Source organism: Pantherophis guttatus, chromosome 3 (assembly GCF_059756535.1).
Source record: "Pantherophis guttatus breed Tessera chromosome 3, ASM5975653v1, whole genome shotgun sequence".
NCBI lineage: Eukaryota > Metazoa > Chordata > Lepidosauria > Squamata > Colubridae > Pantherophis > Pantherophis guttatus.
The window spans coordinates 25900150-25921159 of NC_142065.1; the positions used below are offsets into that span (position 1 = coordinate 25900150).

At 38.1% G+C, this 21010-nt stretch overlaps 1 protein-coding gene across 1 annotated transcript in view; it reads left to right on the forward strand.

Annotated features, from left to right (window-relative positions):
• The first annotated feature begins 207 nt into the window (after positions 1-207).
• HNF4A (hepatocyte nuclear factor 4 alpha) overlaps positions 208-21010 on the forward strand; it is a 71625-nt gene continuing 50822 nt past the window's right edge. The window contains exon 1 of the mRNA XM_034413868.3: positions 208-295. Coding sequence (XP_034269759.1) covers positions 244-295 — 52 coding nt within the window. The 5' untranslated portion in view covers positions 208-243. The remainder of the gene's footprint in view (positions 296-21010) is intronic.

Sequence of the window (21010 nt, forward strand, 5' to 3'; positions counted from 1 at the left end):
GTTTGAGTTTCAAGCTTGGGAGCAGTCACTATAGCTACCGTGGCAGACGGCACCTTGCAAGTTGGTTTCCATACTAGCTTGGTTACTATTTAACATCTCCACCCACATTAGGCCTGATTAAGCGAATCAATAAGATAACAGGCGAGGCAGGTTTCCTCACCCTTCCTCCCTCCCTCCCTCGCCCAGCTTCTTTTCTTGTTATTTTACACTTTCCCATTTTCTTCAGAATTATACTGATGAGAAATGGTCAATGTAAGCACACAGCTAAGTGCTAAGATGGAGGCCCCTCCGTATGGTGAGTACACAGGCTCCTGTCTGCCTATCTTTTTCTTGTTTTTGAGGAGAGACGCTCAGAGGTTGAGCAAAGCTGTGTACACTCAGGGCCGACAAATCCTGCTGTTTGTTGTTGATCTATGGAGACCTTATGCGCTAGGCCAACACGCATTTCCTGGCTTTCCGTGGTCTCGGATTCCCTGTAGTTGGCTTCCTTTTAGTCTGTTGGAGAAGCAGCACTGCTGTCCTTGACTTGAAAAACGAACAAGCATTCCTTGAACTGAGTCTATTTTGATTTTGAAGTGAGAATGAATTTGCCAAAAAAAAATTTTTTTTTTAAATGTAAAACCAGCAGGAAAGGAGGTTAGGAACTAAGCTCAGCTAACCTTAGATCCGAGATGGGAACAAAAGCAGGCTTTTCAAAGGCAGTATTGAAATTTGTACCTTGCTGTTGTGTGTGTGTCTGTGTGTAAGAGAAAGAGAGACCATGTCAACCTTCGCACAAAACTTTGCAAAGAGATGTAGCAAATGAAGGCAGATTTTTCTCAATGAGACTGATTTCTGAATAGATATATATGGAAGGACTGCATTGTGCTGTTCAAATGGCATAAAGTCTCACTTATATTTCCATTTATGAGTTCTGAGGTGGGCTGAACGGGGGCTGAACCCATATTTATACGCATATTGCATTTGTTGTCAGTAAAGATGAACAATAATGACTTTTCTGTCTGAGCTATGTACCCAGGCACTAATAGGGCCCTTTCCAGTCCTGTTTTGCTCATGGATTTCTTGTGAATTAAACATGTGTAGAAAAGATTCTCCCAATACACGTTCTGTTGCCCATTGTCCTTTGTTTACAACAGTGGCAAGTTATAACCACCTCTTTAATCAACAAAACTAAAAAAAACCCAAAGTTATAACCTACTGGAATAAGGATTATTGTTATTTTATTCATAATACTTGCATCTTGCATATTTTATATTAATAAATTATATTAGCGGCTGGATATAGGCAACCAATCACTATGACTCATAACGTGCTAAGCTTGAATTAAACAAATAATACTATACTTTGCTTGTTGTATGAACCTTGGTCACTGGGGAAAAGAAATGTTTGGAAGTGAATCTCAGAAGCTGGTGAGATTTCTGCTGGCCACTAGGACTCCTTGATCTGGTTCATATAACACTTCACTACAGATAGTAGTCATCTGGATTTTTGTGATCCTACATAGTACATACCAATTTCTATTTATGTAAAGCATTGTATTCTAGTCATCCCCAAGCACACCCCTTAAGATGGTAGGTTTGGTTTTGATTTAGCATGCTGTAAGAACACCGCCATAGCATGCTGTAAGAACCCCACCTTGTCCCTTCTTTTGACTCTAATTAGTTCAAACCATAATTAAGCAATGTCTTAACACAATATGTTAACTCCACCTAACTATAAGCCTGGCAGGCTGATCTCAAAGCTTCAAGGGCTACAACCTTAGTTTTGTGTGAGCATCTAGTCATCTGACATAAAGGCCCACCTTTCTTCAGATCAATATAGCTCAGGTAGGAGGTCTCTACCCAGCACGCTTGTTGTTGTAATTTCATTTTATATTTGTAGAGCAAGCATGTCCAACCCGTGGCCCATGGGCTATATGTGGTTCTAGACAGCTAGTAATGTGGCCCCACAAGATTGTAAACTTTTAACATTGTTATGTGGTTTTTAATATATTTATTTGCATTAATTATATATTTTATATGCAGCCTAAGACAATTCCTCTTCACTCAATGAAGCCCAGCTTAGCCAAAAGCTTAGACACCTATAATGTACCATTTTGTGTATATAGATAGTGCTATAAACAATATAATATAAAGGTGGGATGAAGCTGGCTCTGATGGTGAAAGAGAACTTCATAGTGCCATAGCCAAAGGAAGAGTTGCCCTGCTGTAGGAAGGTGTTATAATTTTTTGTCTAAAAATCAGATCAGCAACTGATATGTTATACCTTTGGATTGTTCTTTTTAAATATTATTTAAATATAATCATTTAAAATTTCAACCAAAAAGATAAAAACTAATATGAACAAAAAGAATAAAAATAAAAAAGTGGAGAAAAGAAGGAAAAAATAGCAAAATAGCAAAGAAAAATAAGAACATAGCAGAGAAACAAATATAAAAGAAATGACTCTCCTTTTATCATGGCAAATATAAACAATTTCAGTAACATCACTTTCTCTTAAAATACAATAACTGATCTTTTCTTCTTGTATTCCATCTCTTATCTATAAACAAAGTATTATTATTTAGTCCTGATTAGCAGAAGTCCATTAAGGGTTACTAGAGATTAAATAACATATCTTATTTTAACGTTGATCAAATAAACCAACTTAATATTCCTATTTTTAATAACCTTGATCTTTAATCCCTTCAAATAATGTCCTATAACTGTATTTCTTTTCATTATTTATTTATCCTTTTGACAAATTTCTTCAAAGCTTTAACAAGTCTCTTTCGTAAATTCACTATAGGAAAGTTATCCAGGTCACTTTTTGGTTTGTCATTTGTAATATCTCTTTTAATTATTGAGACATTAGCCAATTTCAATTGTATGTCCAGGATAGCATGTCTTCCACATCTTTCTTTTAGCCTGTCATTTTAAAATCCACTTTTTGATCAGTCTCGGTCTTGTATGGTAAAACTTGTTCCTCTCCCATAATACCTTTTTAACACTATTTAGTAACAGACACTTTTAAATTTAATTTCTACATCCAGTGTTCATAAAAATCCTTCAATTTAATATTCTGTACTGGTAAGTCAAATTTAAGTGTTCTTCTCCTTTAACTGCATTCTTTAGTTCCTTCTGGTTGCCTCTGGTATCCAACCTTTAAAGTCTCATCCATCACTTCTTTTAAAAAGAAGCCTTGATAGTACAGTGGTCTACGCACCCTGTTATTAACACAGCTGCCTGCAATTTACTGCTGGTTCGAATCTCTCCAAGGCTCAAGGTCGACTCAGCCTTCCATCCTTTCTAAGGTAGGTGAAATGAGGACCCAGTTTGTGGGGGCAATAAGCTGACTTTGTATAAATATACAAAAGTATGAAGGCTATTGCTTAACGCATTGTAAGCCGCCCTGAGTCTCCGGAGAAGGGCGGCATATAAATCAATTTTTTTTAAAAAAAGAGAGAATTTAAAACTTTGGAAGAAAATTGGAAGAAATATCCATGTGGTTCAGTTCCAAGTGGAGAGAAAGACACTGGAAACATGGAGGCTGAAAGATGGTTTATTGATGGAAGGATGACATGGTTTTTAGGTCCTGGGTAGCTGAACACATGGAGGAGAGAGAGAATTTATACCCTCTCGTGGGCCTTGTCCTTGAGCTTCCTGTTCCTGTGCAAGAAATATATTCTATTGGTTGTCAAACTCCCAGGGGCTATGCAGGGGTCATAGCTGAGGTTGTCTGAGATAAGTTTGGTTGAATCTTGCTGGGTGATGCAATGAAGGGGCTTTGTTGTGCCATGTGGTGAGCTCTGCTGATAGATAATCCTATTATGACCTGGAGCATCATGTCTTAATCCCATCACCCTGGAGCTGAAGGTCTAAATGTCTTGTAGATAGGCTGGCCCAGTCTTGCTGGGGCTATTAAGAAAGGTGGGAGCTGCTTTCCAAGAGCATGTTTCTCCTTTAGGGAAATATAATATTCTGCCTTTATAATATTTCCTAGAATATTTCATTCTTCTAGGAGAGGGGTGGGTGCTAACTTTCTACAAAACGAACGCCTTTTCTCAAGGGAAAAATTCTCATATTTCCAAATTTTTATTTCAAATCCATCTGGACCCTTTGTCCATTTGTAACTTTTCAGAATCAAAGTTCTAATCCTCCTTTGGCTGTTTATTCCAAATATATTTATATTCATTTTAAATTCTTACATTTGTACTTAAAACTTCTTTTATTAAGGATTGAAAGAAACTCATCTGGTACTAAAAATCTTGTTCCTAATAGCTAAAACAAACAATTTCCAAAAGTGATTAGAAAAGAATGAATATGGACCCAGTGGCCTTTTTGAAGGTGCCAACCACAACTGGAGCAAAACGAAGTGTGTTCCTTCATATTCCAGAGCTCTAAACCTGCCAGAGACCATTGTATTGCAGCAAGGGTGAAATTCATTTACCATCCCTACTGGTTCGCAAATGTGTGCGCGCCGCATTTGTAGAGGCTTAAAATCATCACAAAAAAGCGATGTCATGACATCTGCATGGGTGGGCGGAGCCTTCCGCAGCCGCCACTACCAGTTCGCCCGAGCCGGATAGAACCAGTTGAATTTCACCCCTGTGTGCAGTCTCCTTGCAAGGAGGAACTGAATGGGGCACTAGTGGATAACTTCTAGTCAGTATGGCTCTTCATTCCACTGTGTTCATTTTTTCCGCTTTTAGTGGAGCCATCTTCGGTTTGCCTCTGCTTCCCTGGAAGTTGTAAAGAAAACAAAACACCTTTGTATTGTCCTTGTTAAGAGAAAATCTGGAACCTGTCCAACTATAATGTTGCCTTTCTGCACAAAGATGAGGGACACCCTTGTGTTCATTTCCTGTGGTTTTCTCATATCATTGACTGTAGTGTGTTTTCCTTTAATTTTCCTTTCTGATTGTGAATGAATTATTTTGTGCTTGGAACAGCATGCCAGAAAATCTGCTATAAAAGTAGTGGGTAAGGCCAGAATAAACATGAACATTGATTTAAAAGTAGTTGAAATTAAATATCTGTTCAATATGGTTTCTCTCAAGTCACCTGTTGAATAATGTTCTTCTAGTATCGTCTTTAAAGTCATATTCTGCACACCACTATTAGGTTTCTGTGGCAAATTGCAACGAACGGTTTTGGGATACACATAGAGCTATGCTATCAAGCGGGACTCACTTTCTGTTTTTGTCAGGTTTGAAATTTGATGCTATTGTGAAGCCAATATAGTGCAAAAGGGTGATTTTGTTTGGTTTCTAAAAATATGGAAGTCTCTTTGTCTTCTGCCTGGAGGAATTACAATTTTAGCTGATTAGGGGGCAGACAAACAAGCTGGACACATCCAGCATCACTAGAAAAGGACAACTTCTAGAACCCTTTTCTCCCTTTACAACATGAAACATACTTTTAGATAATTAGTAAAATATTTTGTCTGGCTTCAATAAAAAAAAAAAAAATGTTCCAGCCTAGGAGTTTAAAAAGCATAACCCTAAAAGAAAATTGGCAAGGGGGTGGAGGGAATGAGGAAAATATTGGCATTTTTTGAAGTTACACCTAATTAATAAGCAATTAGCAAATTTATGTTATCATTTTGCCCAGGTTTAATTTGTGCTCTTTTCTCACATTTATCCTGTGATATGAAACCTCTGTGAGAGTTATGATTAAATGGATATTTTAATCTGGGTCTCCCACCTCATAGCCAGCTTTTTAAATGCCTGAGTGCATCGGCTCTAAAAGCCTTAGAACTCATTCATATGGAATAGTACAATGTACTGTTACAACAGTGATTGAGATATTGAACCCAAAGAGATAAAACAACCCTGCAAGGGGTCGTGTATAAGAGGAGAAGGACTGGATGTAAATTGGGGCAGGCGGGTGGGTGGAGACAGGTCATAGTCTCCATTTTAAACTTTTTGATTCCCACTGTGGGCACCCTGCTGACCTGTGTTGAAAGAATAATTTTGACAGAATCAGGCTATAGCCACAGTGAATAGTTCCAACTCATTTTCCAAATTTAGCCTGCATTAAATGGATGGTATCACCATGCCTACAAGACATTAATTCTGGGGTACCAATTAGATGGCAGTTAGTATGAAAAAAAACACTTTTATTGTAAGTCAAAGGGTCAGCTTTGTTTGATGCAGAACTCAATGTGACTAAATTTTATAAGCTTAAAGGAAATTAAGATTCTAGTGCAATTCCATAGCAAACAACATTCTCCAATTTTCTGTCAAGCACACAGAATGTGCAATAGATGTAATATACACAACTCTTGAAAATGCAGTGATGTGTCTTGTGTTTTATTATTTTCCTCTGAGTAACTGCTTCTTATATCAGGGTGTTTAAGTTGGTGCCTTCAAAGGATATACAGTTACAGCTGCTGTAGAAACAAATTTTTCAGCGAGTTCTTTAGAAAAATGTGGGGGGAAATTTCTCCCACATTACTATTACTCTGATGATACATATATTGTTTGTGTGTATCTGTATATAATACAGAAGGCCCAATGTAGAACCCAGAATCAGAAAGAATTGCCGAAATGTTTGGTAACTCAACACTGTGTGTGCAATACACTTATAACCAAGCAGATATGCTTACATAAAATGCCAAGCTTCATTAATATTAATCTTGCTAGAGTCTCTTTGGTTTAGCATGTTGTCAGAATCCAGCCTATTTAGATTATTTAAAGGATTTTATGAACCCAGAAAATCAAGTTAAGCATGTTGTATGAAGAGACAACTATAAAAGCAAGAGACTTGGGCAAAGCAGTTCATTTATTTCTTTCCTTAAGAACAACACAAAAGCAAGAAAAGAAAAGAAAAGAAAAAAGAAAAGAAGAGGGGGTTCCAAGATAGCACAGAGAAGTGGGGGATTAATTTATCCTCCCCATTGTCCTGTCAGATCATTTCTGCATTTGTTTCTAGCATTTTTTTTCATTCTTCAGCCAAAATGGCTTACATATAAATCAGTGGGGGCAGGCATACCATCAGCAATTTAAAAGGCATGACACAGGAAAAAGAAAAAAAAAAAACCTCATCAGCCAATGCTTCAAGTTAAGAAGAGATTTTAAATCATGATTGCACATAATTTGAATGAGGAGAAGTTTGTTTTTCAATGTGGTGTATCATTTGTCCTGCTCATTTGTACAGCTTAATTCATTAATATATATCTGGGAAAAGATGAAGGAATTATTCTGTTCAACATGAGCTAATAATCTTCAATAGAATATTTACTAAATTATTTTTAAAGGGCAGCCTTGCCCTGGCTCCAGACATGGAGGAAGGTTCATCTGATGTATAAACTAGTATTTTAAATTATCATATGTACATTTTTGCAAAACTAGTAAGTTAAAATATAGTGCAAAGTTATTTCAAATTTCCAAACGTATTTCCATTTGATTATGGAATCATTGACTTAATTGGACAAAGTTATAGGAGAGAAAGAAATTTATAAAGGATGCAGCAAGAGAGAGAGAAGGGAATTTTAAAAAGTTGATACATTTAAGGCTAAGTATATTTGAAAGGTTTCAGAGTATGTATGAAATATAAACAAACAGCAAGAAAGAGCCACATGAAAGTGCAGCATCTACCACCCATTATATTAAAAAGCCAGTCCCAAAAGAAAAGGGGTAATATTTCATTGGCAAAGCATGAATCTCAACTTTAATTCTCATTACTTCCAAATGAATGATAGCTTGCAATGCCACTTAGTGTCCCTGCCACTAAATGAAGACAGTATTCTGACATTTGAATGTAAATATAATTCCAGAACATACACTTTTTAAATATGGAAACTTCACATGTCATTCATGAAGTTTTACAAATATACCACATGATGTTATCTATCTGCATCATCCATACATGTATTTCACCAGTATTTAAGAGCTGCTTTTTTTCTTGCTACAAGAAATTGACTATGGATGGAAAGAACATAAAAGGAAGATAGTCTTTTTTAGAGTGTAATAGAAAAAAAAAATGTATAACTGACTTCCAGTGAAAGAAGTTACGTGAAAAAGGCAGGTGATATTTTTGCACCCGCTCTCTTTTTCAGTGGCCTTGACTTGCCATGTATTTATGGCTCCAGAGCCATCTAAGAAATAAAGAGAATAAAACTGGTGAGTTTTCTAAACAAGTTGTAAATTGTCCACTGGGATCCTTCCAAAAACCCCTAACTCCAGTGAAATTGAATTTTTGATTTGCTAGTGATTTTTCTTTCTACTTTTTTTGCTGAGTAGATTCTGAAATAAACTCAGTTTAATAATTTGAAGCATTGTTCTTTCTTTGTGGATTCTCAAGATTGTCATTGGGTTTGAAAGTTATTTCCAGTATTTTAATGACTGGGAGCTTTGAGGGGAATGAGGACAAGCTGTCCCCAGTGTTTCCAGACCAAATTAGTCTTTTGGCCTAAGCCCGCCTACTTTAGGAAATCAAATTCAATAAAAAAAGATCCTTCTCCCAGCAACACAAAAATATGGGGATTAGACATGTCCTTCTCATTTGCCCATACTGAGCACTGGGTAAATGTTACTAATCCTTCAGCCATTGTCAATAAGGTATTTATAGAGTATCTGTTCCTGGGTAATCCACAAATACATATACAAATGGCACAGGAAGGATAGTGGTTTATAGCAGTCAGTCATTTAGAGAACTTCAAAACAAATGATGACCCCATAAAGTCGGGTGGTCTGGAAACTCATAATACAACTCCATTATTTCTTAATTTACTCATCTTCTTTAATACGGTAGTACAAAGAAACATTGGGAAAGAATCAGGCAAATGAAAGTTCTCCAGCCAAAGAGACTATTTAATATCTCAGGAGCTGCCACAAAGAAGAGGGAGTCAAGCTATTCTCGAAAGCACCTGAGGGCAGGACAAGAAGCAATGGGGGAAAACTAATGAAGGAGAGAAGCAATTTAGAACTACAGAGAAATTTCCTGACAATTAGAACAATTAATTAGTGGAACAACGTGCCTCCAGAAGTTGCAAATGCTCCAACACTGGAAGTTTTTAAGAAGAGATTGGATAACCATTTGTCTAAGCCTAAGCAGGGGGTTGGACTAGAAGACCTCCAAGGTCCCTTCCAATTCTGTTATTTTATTCTATTTTACTAGGTTATTCCTTGCCTCTGCATTTCCACAGCATTGGAAATATTTCCTTTGATCTTGTGGAACATCTCCAGACTTTCAGAGCATGTTTTGAGGAAGTGTTATAGGATTGCACTCCTCTACCCTCTACCCTTCTCTTCTTGGCACTAAATCTGGATCCAACTGACTATTACTAATATATGTGCAAGATGAGAATACATTTAATCTAGAACCAATACTTTGGCCCAATGGATAAATTTGTAATTTTGGAGAGATTGTTGTACGCCCTGACACAAAATATATGCAATTAGAACTATTATCCATTCACAAAATGGTTACCATTATGATGGGTATTTACTACAACTTTAACTGGAAGCTGAAGGAAGCTGGATGATTGCATCCACATTATGTACTCCCATCCCCACACTGTGCTTGAGTTTTCCTTAAACTGATGCTGTTAAACTATAACTACCATAATCCCCAACCAATATGACCAGAGATAGTGTCTTCCACATTTTTCGAACTGCAACTACCACAGATTCTTATGGTTTGACATAACAGCTGGATTAATTAGAATTGTAATTCTCAAACTGGAGAATACCAGATTATTTATCCCTGAATATGATTTTTGCTTATACTGGTTGAGAATAAGAAGTGGGGTTTCTGTATACAATATGAATGCCAGTATATGCACCTTTAAAAAATAATTAGGAAAAAATGCTTCAGATCAGTTCAGCAATTCTCTATTATTCATTACAGTAACCTGTTTTTTTTTTTTTTTAAATCTTCCATGTGAACGGAAAAAAACTGTAGCTGCTTTAAGAGTTGAATAGGGGAAGGATACTATAAAATCTCTATTCCCACCCCACTCCAGGGGAAGGTTACTGCAAAATCCCTGTTTCCTCCCAATCAGCTGGGACTCGGGAGGCAGAGAATAGATGGGGCGGGGCCAGTCAGAGGTGGTATAGTTCTTCAAACTACTCAAAATTTCTGCTAGCAGTTCTCCAGAACTGGTCAGAACCTGCTGAATACCACCTCTGATCTCAAATCTTATTGATAATAGAAAGGCCGCAAATTGTATCAATCATGACAAATTGTGTAATGTGTAATGAATGAATGAATGTGTAATTGTGTAATGTGCTCAGATAAATAGGAATCTCAGAACATCTCATTGTCCTCATGAGAAATATGTAGAATCCTGAAAACCACATTATGTGAAACAGACTATAATGTCCCCTTATTTATTCAACCTATATGGTGAATAGTTATTAAGCGAAGCTGAACTGGAAGAAGATGAGCATGGTTTTAAAACTGGAGGAAGAAATGTCAATAACCTATGCTATGTTGATTATATTACCCCTAAAAGCCAAAAAAGGATATGCAAGGTCTAGTAATGAAAGTCAAGGAGCATAGTGAAAAATGAAATATAAAGAAGACCAAACTAATGACAGCAGGTACAACAACCACCCTTAAAATTCACAGTGAAGATATCAAAGTGGTAAATAGTAAATGGCTTCTTCCTTTTAGGATCAACCATCAACTATAGATGCAAGCAAGCAATTCACTTCAGACTAGCACTTGGTAAAGCATCCATGAAATTCTTAGAAAAGATGTCCCCATGTCCCCACCAAGAAAATCCAGTTGCCTTTTGGAATAAGCACCTTTGGGACAACCATGACCTGGATGATTGAGAATCTCCACAGACACTTAGAAAAGATATTCAGATGCCATGTTATGTCTATACCTACAAAGTTCAGAATTGTGCAAGCAATATTATTCTTTCTGACACTGTGGAAATGAAAGTTGGGTTTTGAAGAAGCAGGATTGAAAAAATGTTGAGGTCTTTGAACTTTGGATGGAGAAGACTCCTGAGAACAATGTGGATAGCCAAGAAAACAAAAATTGAGTCATTGAACAAAGCAACCAGAGTTCTCATGCAAGGCACAAATAATCAGTCTTAAATTATTCTACTTTGGAGTGAGAAAGGTAGAAGGGAAAGACAAGAGGTTGGCCAGCAGCAAGGTGGATGGGCTGTTACAGTGGCAATGAGTGCACTTTTGGAAAACCTAAAAGACCTGGTTAGGGATGGACCATCACAGAGAACATTTATCTAAGTGGTTACTACGAGGTGATGCTGATTTGCTGGCATATCTTGACAATGCATAACCTTCTCAAAGCAGGCTTGTTTTTTTCAGGATTGAGCAGAAAAATAATAGACTGTTTAATAAAAAGCAAAAAGATGCTGGAGGTCATGCAAGGTCGAAATCACTATTTCTGAATCATTTTGAAATGTGCATAGTTTTAACAAGTATATTGCAACATATATTATGGTCTAAATAAGATTGCAAAAAACTGGATAACAACAGATGGAAGCAAAACATCAAGGCTGTTCTGACTACCTTCTATTGTCACTTGGATTTTTCTGCCCTCTGTTCATCATCTGGATATACCTATCAGAAATTTACATCATGGGAATGAGGAAGTGCTTTTACTGTGACTATTCCTATAATTCATGTGGCATTTCTGTTTGGATTGTTGCTGAATGTTTACATGTAAAAATTGCTTTCCAAGGTAATATATTTTTTGTCAGTGATTATAATTTTTGTCATTGTTTAATCTTTTTGTTTATCAAACAATGCAATCTTCTTCCCGATTAACAGATGCTTTAATCATACATGATAATTTCATATGCCATATCAAAACAATTTTAAAATCACTGTAAATCACATTCAGAGGAAGGGCGAAAGCGTGTGTCCTTTCTCTATATTGCATGGACTTTTTTGGCAGAGATATTTAATTGAAAAGAAAATCCCCCCTCAAGGAGACATGTTATTTACAGATTTTCTGAACATATTTTTCTATTTTCATTTGAATTCTCTTTCAAGAACTTTGTATGAGAAGCCCTGATCTTACCTAGCTTTCACTGGAAAATAGATATGAAGAGATGAGCAATTATGTTATCATTGGAAGAAAAGGATAACTTTTTCCCATGTGGAAAAATCTAAGAATGGGACTAGGTAGATCACTTCCATACTATTACAAGAATGGGCCAGCTCACACAAGATGTAAGGCTAGCAGCCATTCTGTTTCCTGAAGTAGTGTTGCTCCATACCTCCATACCTCTTCACTTAGCCAATGTCAACAACGATCTGAGGATACAGGCAAAACCAAACACTTTGATGCTTCTCAGAACAAGGCTGATAAAACCTGCGCAAACCAGAATAAGTGGTGCGACACCCTTTTTCCTTGTTCAAATCAATAATCAGGTATTATTAAAAGTGTTTGCTGACATGTAAGTGGTTCCTATTGTAGACTGAGTTTCTAATGGAGACCACTGAGGCTTGGCTTCCTTCTTCCCAAGTTATGCTTAATATGAGCTCACCAATTGATGCCAGATCTGCTTAACTAGAGATTTATAAAGATGTGCAATGCATGAGCCATTTTCACATAAACTGGATGTACCTATAATTTCTACCCATTGTAAATACCATATTTCTGTCCTAGGTTGTCAGTTTGAGTAAAAGAGCTTGGTTACCAGAGAGGAAGTAATTGTGTAATTCCCCTTAAGTAAATACATGCCACAATTTATTTACTTACCTCAAAATGATTAAAGAAATATAAAATTTGAGGGCAAAAAATCAGAACATTCAAAGTAGAAACATTAAATGAAGTCTTTTTTTTTTTTGCTTAACCCCAAATTGTTTTCAGCTCATAAGCTTATCTTTGTCTAATTTAAATGAATAAAGTGAATTATCTCCAATTATGAGGACATAAGGTTGTCTGTAGTTTTTACTAATAGTTAGAAGAAGAAATCCTGGCAAAAAGATGGGGAAGAAATGGAGGTAGTGACAGCTTTTATTTTCCTGGGCTCCAAGATCACTGCAGATGGGGACTGCAGCGAACAAATTAAAAGATGCTTGCTCCTGGGGAAGAAAGCTATGGCAAATCTAGATAGCATACTAAAAAGCAGAGACATCACCCTGCCAATAAAAGTGCGTATAGTCAAGGCTATGGTTTTCCCAGTTGCAATATATGGCTGTGAAAGTTGGACCATAAGAAAGGCTGAGCGCCAAAGAATTGAGGCATTTGAACTATGGTGCTGGAGAAGACTCCTGTGAGTCCCTTGAATTGCAAGGCGATCAAACCAGTCAGTCCTAGAGGAGATCAACCCTGACTGCTCTTTAGGAGGCCAGATCCTGAAGATGAAACTCAAATACTTCGGCCATCTAATGAGAAGGAAGGACTCACTGGAAAAATGCCTAATGCTGGGAAAGATTGAGGGCAAAAGAAGAAGGGGACGGCAAGAGAACGAGGTGGCTGGATGGAGTCACTGAAGCAGTCGGCGTGAGCTTAAATGGACTCCAGAGGATGGTAGAGGACAGGAAGGCCTGGAGGAACATTGTCCATGGGGTCGCGATGGTTTGGACATGACTTTGCAATTAACAGCAACAAAAGAAGAAGAAATCAAAAACAAATCACAAATGCAGTTGGTGTTTGTAATAAAAACACCAAAATAATACTATTCTTAATAATAGTATAATAATAATAAGGGCATTTAACTCTTGATTGTGTGATTAGAAAGTAGGGTTTGTGCTGTGATTTTAACGTTAATCTCTGTAAGTGGCAGTATTTCTTGTTATTGACAATGACAGTGTCAACATTTAGGGAAGTTAGAGCTCTACAGTTCAATTATTATACTTGGCCTCATTTGGGAAAACTCTCTGTTGACATTGGTGTGGTTTCCTTCATTCTCTCTTTCCTTTTTAACACACATCATGGCAGAACTTGAATTTGAAATGTTTTACCAGAATCAGTTCAAATCAAACCTGAGCTTTTCCCAATGCCATGGCTGATCACTTATGCTTTTGAAAGGCACAATGAATAAATGATACATGAAATGAGAACTGACAGTTGAAAAAGAATAGGGAAAATTTGCCATGCAAAAAAAACAAGGCCTTCTTTTTCTTCTATGCGTTTCAACAGCAGCAGCAGCTGAATCTATTCAATGTATGAAATGTGCTCAATGTATGAAAATTGATCCAATCCACTTCAATATCCTACCCAGTTCTATAACAAAAATAAAAGCCTAATAAGTATATCCCAAAGTCAAAGTTTTATTTTTTTCATATATTTTTTGTATCTCAAGCACAAAATCCAGAAGTGATTTCCAGATAGAAATGAGGTTAGATGATCAAAACAGTAACATCAGTTTCTCTAAACATTCTTCCAACTGTGGGAATTAGTATATCTTTCCATTTTTGCATCTGTTGCCAAGCACTCAAATTTTGAACATGTGACTATGGGGATACTGTGACAGTTGTAAGTGCAAGGAATGGTTCAAGTCACTTTTTTCAGTGCTGTTGTAACTTGGAACAGTCACTAAATAAATGGTTGTAAGAGGAGGAATAGCTGTACACCTATGATTTGAACTGCTGGTCACTGACAAACAGGGAAAGTTCTGGCATTTTTTCCTCTTTTTAATAGTATTCTAGCTAAATTATCCCATGAAACATAATGGGGGGAAAGTTCAAGAAATAGAATTTTCTGTTACTTGAGAGCAACTATAGGTAGTCCCCCACTTACAACTGTTCATTTAGTGACCATTCAAAGTTACAATGGCACCGGAAAAAAGTGACTTATGACCATTTTTCATACAGTTGGTACATCCAATGAATTTTGGTCACATGACCAAAATTCAGATACTTGGCAACTGACCCATATTTATGACAGATGCAATGTTCTGGGATCATGTGATCACCTTTTGCGACCTTCTGACAAGCAAAGGCAAAGGGGAAGCCAGATTCACTTAACAACCATATTACTTTGAGCTGTGGTAGCACAGTGGCTAGAATGCAGTACTGCAGGCCACTTCTGCTGACTGCCGGCTGCCAGCAGTTCAGCAGTTCAGTTCTCCTAGGGCCAAGGTTGACTCAGCCTTCCATCCTTCCGAGGTCGGATAAAATGAGGACCCAGATTGTTGGGGGCAATATGCTGATTCTGTAAACTGCTTAGAGAGGGCTGTAAAGCACTGTGAAGTGGTATATAAATCTAAGGGCTACTGCTACTAAATTAACAACTATGATGATTCACTTAACAACTGTGGCAAGAAAAGTCATAAAATGGGGCAAAACTCACTTAAAAATGTCTCACTTAGCAACAGAAATTTTGGGGTCAATTGTGGTTGTACTTTGAGTATTGTACACAGTGCATGTATGAAATTCTCTTCCACAAGTTACTATAGAGGCCTTCAAGTCAGCTTGTAACATGTTTTAGTGAAATTGATGGAAAATAAGCAGTTTAATGATGAAGAATCTATGTATTCTAGCTTCAGTTTCATGCCCGTATATCTCTTGGCACCTGTTGTTTGGGTACATGAACAAGAACAATGCTATTACAAAGGCCTTTCTTGAAAAGTTTTCAATAGCATATTTGGGCACTTTGAGAAGAGGACACTAGACTTTGATTCTTTTAAAATTCTTTTTAAGTTTCCTCAGTTAACAAATCACTAATATGATGTCACTCTTTTGGTCTATGTTCTGCTTTTACAAGAAGGTAAAGCGGTGAGATGCTTCCTGCTGCCCTCTCTAGTCCCTCAGGATATTGATATTCACTTATTAGTGTCCAGCTTTTTTCAGAGGTTTTGAATATATTTATAAATCCAGCATCAATGGAGCCTAACTAAAGCCAGGGAACCAAACAGGCCAGTTTGCTTTTTTAAAATTTATTTTTAACAATTGGTGGGAAAGAAGCTTGGCAAGTCCCTGTAGACATCTCAATTCTGTGTAATGATTTCACAAAAATCTATGGATGTGTGCAGCGGTGCTTCTATTACATACTGTACATATGATACCTGCAACGAAGTGTTTAATTTTAGGTGACACTCCTTCAGGTAACTCAATAAAGTGTTTCAACCAGTGACGGAACTGTCTTATCACCTATCAATATTACAATATATCATCCCAAAAAAGGAAGTACATTCACTGCGTTAAACTTCCTTTTGCCAAACCACATTTCATATTGTGAAACAGAACAATAATGCAATATACAATGCGGTTGCAATGAGTCAACGGAAACTCTGAAAACCTGGAGGGAAAATTGCTCTCAGTTAAAAGTTATGTCTACCTGGCTGGCTTATATCAGCCCAGTCCGTAAACCAGGATGTGCAACTGACAAATAACTCATTCTGGGGATTGGCTTTAAAAAAAATGATTTTATGTAAGGTTACATTCAATACATTAAAGTAGTTGCTCTCAAGGTACAGGATGTTTCCATTCTGTCTGCCTTATGTGGCTGGGCAGAGATCTTCTGTAAAGCAGGGGTCCCCAACCTTTCGGACCTCAGGAACAACTAAATTCATAATCTTAAATCCCGCGAACCATTAATATGATTTGCCTAATGACCGGCTGGGTGGGCATGGCTAGGTGGTCATGTGACTGGGTGGGCGTTGCCAACTCGATGTCACTCACATCAAGGGGCACCTCATCAGTCTCTACTCACCCCTCCCCTCCCAGCCACTCCTCGCTTGCCCACCTGGGCTCCTTAGGGCCCCAACAGGAAGCAGTTGTTGGAGCTAAGCAGCCACCATGAGAAAGAGTTGGCAAAACAGCTGGCTCAGTCCAAATTGGATCTGACTGAGGAGGAGGCTCAGCAGAAGTACCTCACTGAGGACTACGAGCATAGGCTTTCCAAGCAGAGGGAAGACCTGAGGGAGTGCAAGGTCAGGTATTGGCGCCTGGAGGCTCAGCGGGCTGAGATGGTCAGCCAGTTCCAGGCCATGATGCACTCCCACTGGAATGAGGCCCTCTGGCTCTTCGCCACCAGCGGTGCTTCCCTCCAGCCTTCACCCAAAGCCCCACACCAGGAGGCTGAAGCAGACTCCAAGTTGGAATTTCTTCCCCCTCTGACCCACACAAAAAGACCCCGAAGGGGGAGACTCTCTGCAGCAACATAAACATTCATTGCACGTATCTGGCCCAGGGGCCAGATAGTTTGTGTAGTTTGAGGACCCCTGATTTAGTGCAATATAAAGAATGCAAATAGTTTTTCTGCGGACCATCAAAATTTTCTCACGGTCCACAAACCATCAGTTGGTGACCACTGCTGTAAAGAATGCCATCTATCAGATGGTGTAATGGGAGGGGGCTAGATGGAAGACATTCTCTTAGGAGGTGCTGTCGTACCCTCAAGGCAAAGAAATGAAATGGTATAGGGTCTTCTGCTTGAGCAGGGGGTTGGACTAGAAGATCACCAAGGTCCCTTCCAACTCTATCATTCTATTCTATTCTATTCTATTCTATTCTATTCTATTCTATTCTATTCTGTTCTGTTCTGTTCTATTCTATTCTATTCTATTCTATTCTGTTCTATTCTACTCTACTCTACTCTACTCTACTCTACTCTACTCTACTCTACTCTACTCTACTCTACTCTACTCTACTCCACTCCACTCCACTCCACTCCACTCCACTCCATTCCACTCCATTCTACAAGAGTCCCCATTCTTAGGGTCTTCTGGAAAAATGGCCAACCTGTGGCTCTTTTGAAGGTCATTGGGGATCAATTGCAGAACCATTGACAATAGAATTAGTTCTGTTGTAATAATATATTGTATGATATTTTCTTTTCTTAAATTAGCCATAATCATATTGAATTGGTGCTGTGTGTAAATTTAATTTTAAGTGCCCATTTTTATATGAGGTGGGCCTATTAGGAGAGGAGGATTTTTATATAAAACCATGTCTTATGGCACTTTAAAAACTATTTTTATTGATACAAATAATGCAGTTAAAGATTTTATTGATACAAATAATACAATTAACATTTTAGAACTGGCACAAATTCATATATAGATTTATTGTAACTTGTGGTATTTGCTATTTGCCATTGATATTCATATTTTACTAAGATTTTAAGAATAATTACTAGTTGTTAACATATACCATATCATTTAAAATAAACATTGAAATATTGGAAATTTTAACTTAAATTTATGATGCTTGTAAATTCTGTTTATAAACCTTGTGCTTTATCTTCTCTTTTTTGACTCTTTTTGCATTTTTCCGAAATGTTTTTTCTTAAAAAGCTTAAATATTCATACTTTCAAAAATATTTTAACAATTTAAAATATTCATTTTTCTAGGAAGAATATTCTTCTAGGAAAAGGATAGAAATTGTATTAGCTCTAGCATATTTTTGAAGTCTTTAAGCCCTCTGATTCATTTCTCTTTTAACATTGAAACATATTCACAGAGAGTAAAAAGAGGCATTTGTAATGGGAATGCACATTTTAATATATGTGGTTTTACAACCCAGTTTGAAGTCAGAGATATCCTTAAAGTCTTGTAAGAACTACCTTCTCCATCGATCCTTTCTTTTTATACAAAATGTCCTTCTATATTGACTGGTCCTCTTTTTAAGCTCAAGGAAACATTGAGTTGCTTCTGCTTTTAGGAAAATGTGTTTTAAGATTTGTTCCCTGATTTAAAAATGCTCTTCCTTGCATGGAACTTTCTGGATCAGGAAATTGTCCTTGAGTCAAATATAGACCTCAGAACAAACTTTATCTTGTCATGTTCTTAGAAAGAGATCTGTTATGTTTAAAACCTGAAAATTCTTTGCCAAGAAAACTGGATTTTAATGCTACTGACCATCAGAATTCGTTTCATGTCTAGATCAGCTAACCCTAGATTAGAAAGATCACAACATGCCTATAGCTTTTGTGTTTTCAGATGCTAGCAGTCACGCAATGACTCTGCAGATAAATATTCTCTGAATTTAAGAAGATCAGGATTAACTTTATCAGAAATTATTGCATTACAAGCCGATATAATCTTCATAGCACTGAACCTTTGGCGGGAAAAAAGACTTATTCTAGGCTGCCTATCTGCTTTCTGTTGGCTAGCAGACATCTTTGTACATAGAAAGGAGGCCTCAAGGGGGAAATGTTATATAACAAAGAGCCTGCAATGTCCCTCTTCATTATGGAGAAAAATCAGAGAAGTGAATGGTAGAAGCTGGAATCAGAAAAGGAAAGGAAACTGAACTGAGAGAGGCAATACTGGTAGTTCTAGACCAGAGGTGTCAAACTCACCGCCCGCAGGCCAGATGCGTCACACACTGGTCACGCCCCGTTTAGCGAATGGGAAAGAAGTCACGATATGTTATGTGACGCCGCCATGACACTGCAATTTTGACACCCCTGTTCTAGTCACTATTCATTTAGTGACTGTTCAAAGTTACAACAGCACTAAAAAAAAGTGACCTATGACTACTCCTTGCACTTACAACTGTCACAGCATCCTCACAATCATATGACCAAAATTTGGATACTGGGCAACCAGCATGTATTTATGATGCTTGCAGCGTCTTGGAGTCACATAATCACCCTTTGCAACCTTCCCAGTCGACTTCCAACAAACAAAGTCAATGGGGGAAGCTGGATTCACTTAATGTTTGTGCAATTTATTTATCAATTGAACGGATTCACTTAACAAACATGGCAAAATGGTCATAACATCAGGCCGAACTCACTTAATAAACACTTTGCTTCACAATGGAAATTCTGTTCCCAATTGTAAATTGAGGATTACCTGTAAATGATGAAAGTCCTGGGGAAACCTGTTTATGTAACCATAGACATATTACATAGAAACATGCAAACGATGACCCTTGAGAATTCTGGGATTGGAGCAGGGGTGGGCTTCAAAAATTTTAGCAAAGGGTTCTCTGCCCGGTTGCTGGGTAGGCATGGCCATGGTGGGTGTGGTCTAGTCAGCCTCCTGCACCACAGCAGGGGGGGCGTTTTTTCCCTCCCTGGGTTCTGGAGGCTTTTGTCGAGCCTCCGGGAGGATGAAAATGGCCTCCCCAAGCTCCGGAGGCCCTCTGGAGGCAGGAAATGGGCCCATTTCCGGCCTTCCCAAACTTCCGGTAGGCCCATTTTTTGCCCTCCCCGAGCCTCCACGCGCACCCTGCACTTACCTGCATCCAAAATTGGCCGCGTGGGGACTCCTGGGACGGGTGAGGTGGGGTGAGCGGGGCCAGCTAGGAGTGGGATTTGGGGGTTCTCCGAATTGCACAGAATCTTAGCTGGAGGTTCTTCCGAACCCCTGCGAACCCCCAGCAGCCACCCCTGGATTGGAGGTACTCACATCTGAAAGTGGCTGAAGTTGAGATATACTGCTTTAAGCAAAGAAAGGAGATAAAACTGCAGTTATTCTGCTAGCCACTGTAGCTGTACATTTTTTGCCCCCCGGTCAACACTTTTACAGATACAGACGCCAAGTGCACAGAGAGTTAAATTCCAACATTTCTTCCCCTTCTAGCTTGTCCCTTTGGATAAAATGGAAGTGGCAAGTTACCTTCTTTACCTATACAAGCAAAGAGGTGCAAAAGTGAGATCTGCTATTTTGTCCTCCTTTTTGAGTTAGCTTGAAAAAGTGGCTAGCAAAGAGCTCCAAATTGGAACTCAAAGATGTTTTAGCTCCAGAAATGAATAGAAAGAGCAGAAGTGACAATGGATCGCCAATTGCTCAAGACAGGATTTATAATGTCCTCTGAAGATTCTGGTTGTGCTTTGTTATTCACTATCCTGGATAGCCACCTAGTGGCAAAGCTAACTTTTACTAGCTTCCTGCCAAGTTGAACTCAAAAGTTAACTCAAAAGCTAAGGTCAAAACAGCATCTCATCAATTAAGTGCTCAGAGTGCATGTAGCAGCCATCCAGGAGTTTGCTTTTGATCTTACAAAATCCATAGTTCTCTCCTTCCTGTCTTAATGCCCTTGCCTCCATCTTGCACAGCTATGGAAAAAAGCAAGTAGAGGGCAACGAAATACGAAAGATTCTATTTTGGTTGATGCTGCCATTCGCTTTGCCTCTCCTCCAATTCACTTCCATATTTGAAGCATCTGCAAAAAATGGATACTCAAAGAACGATTGG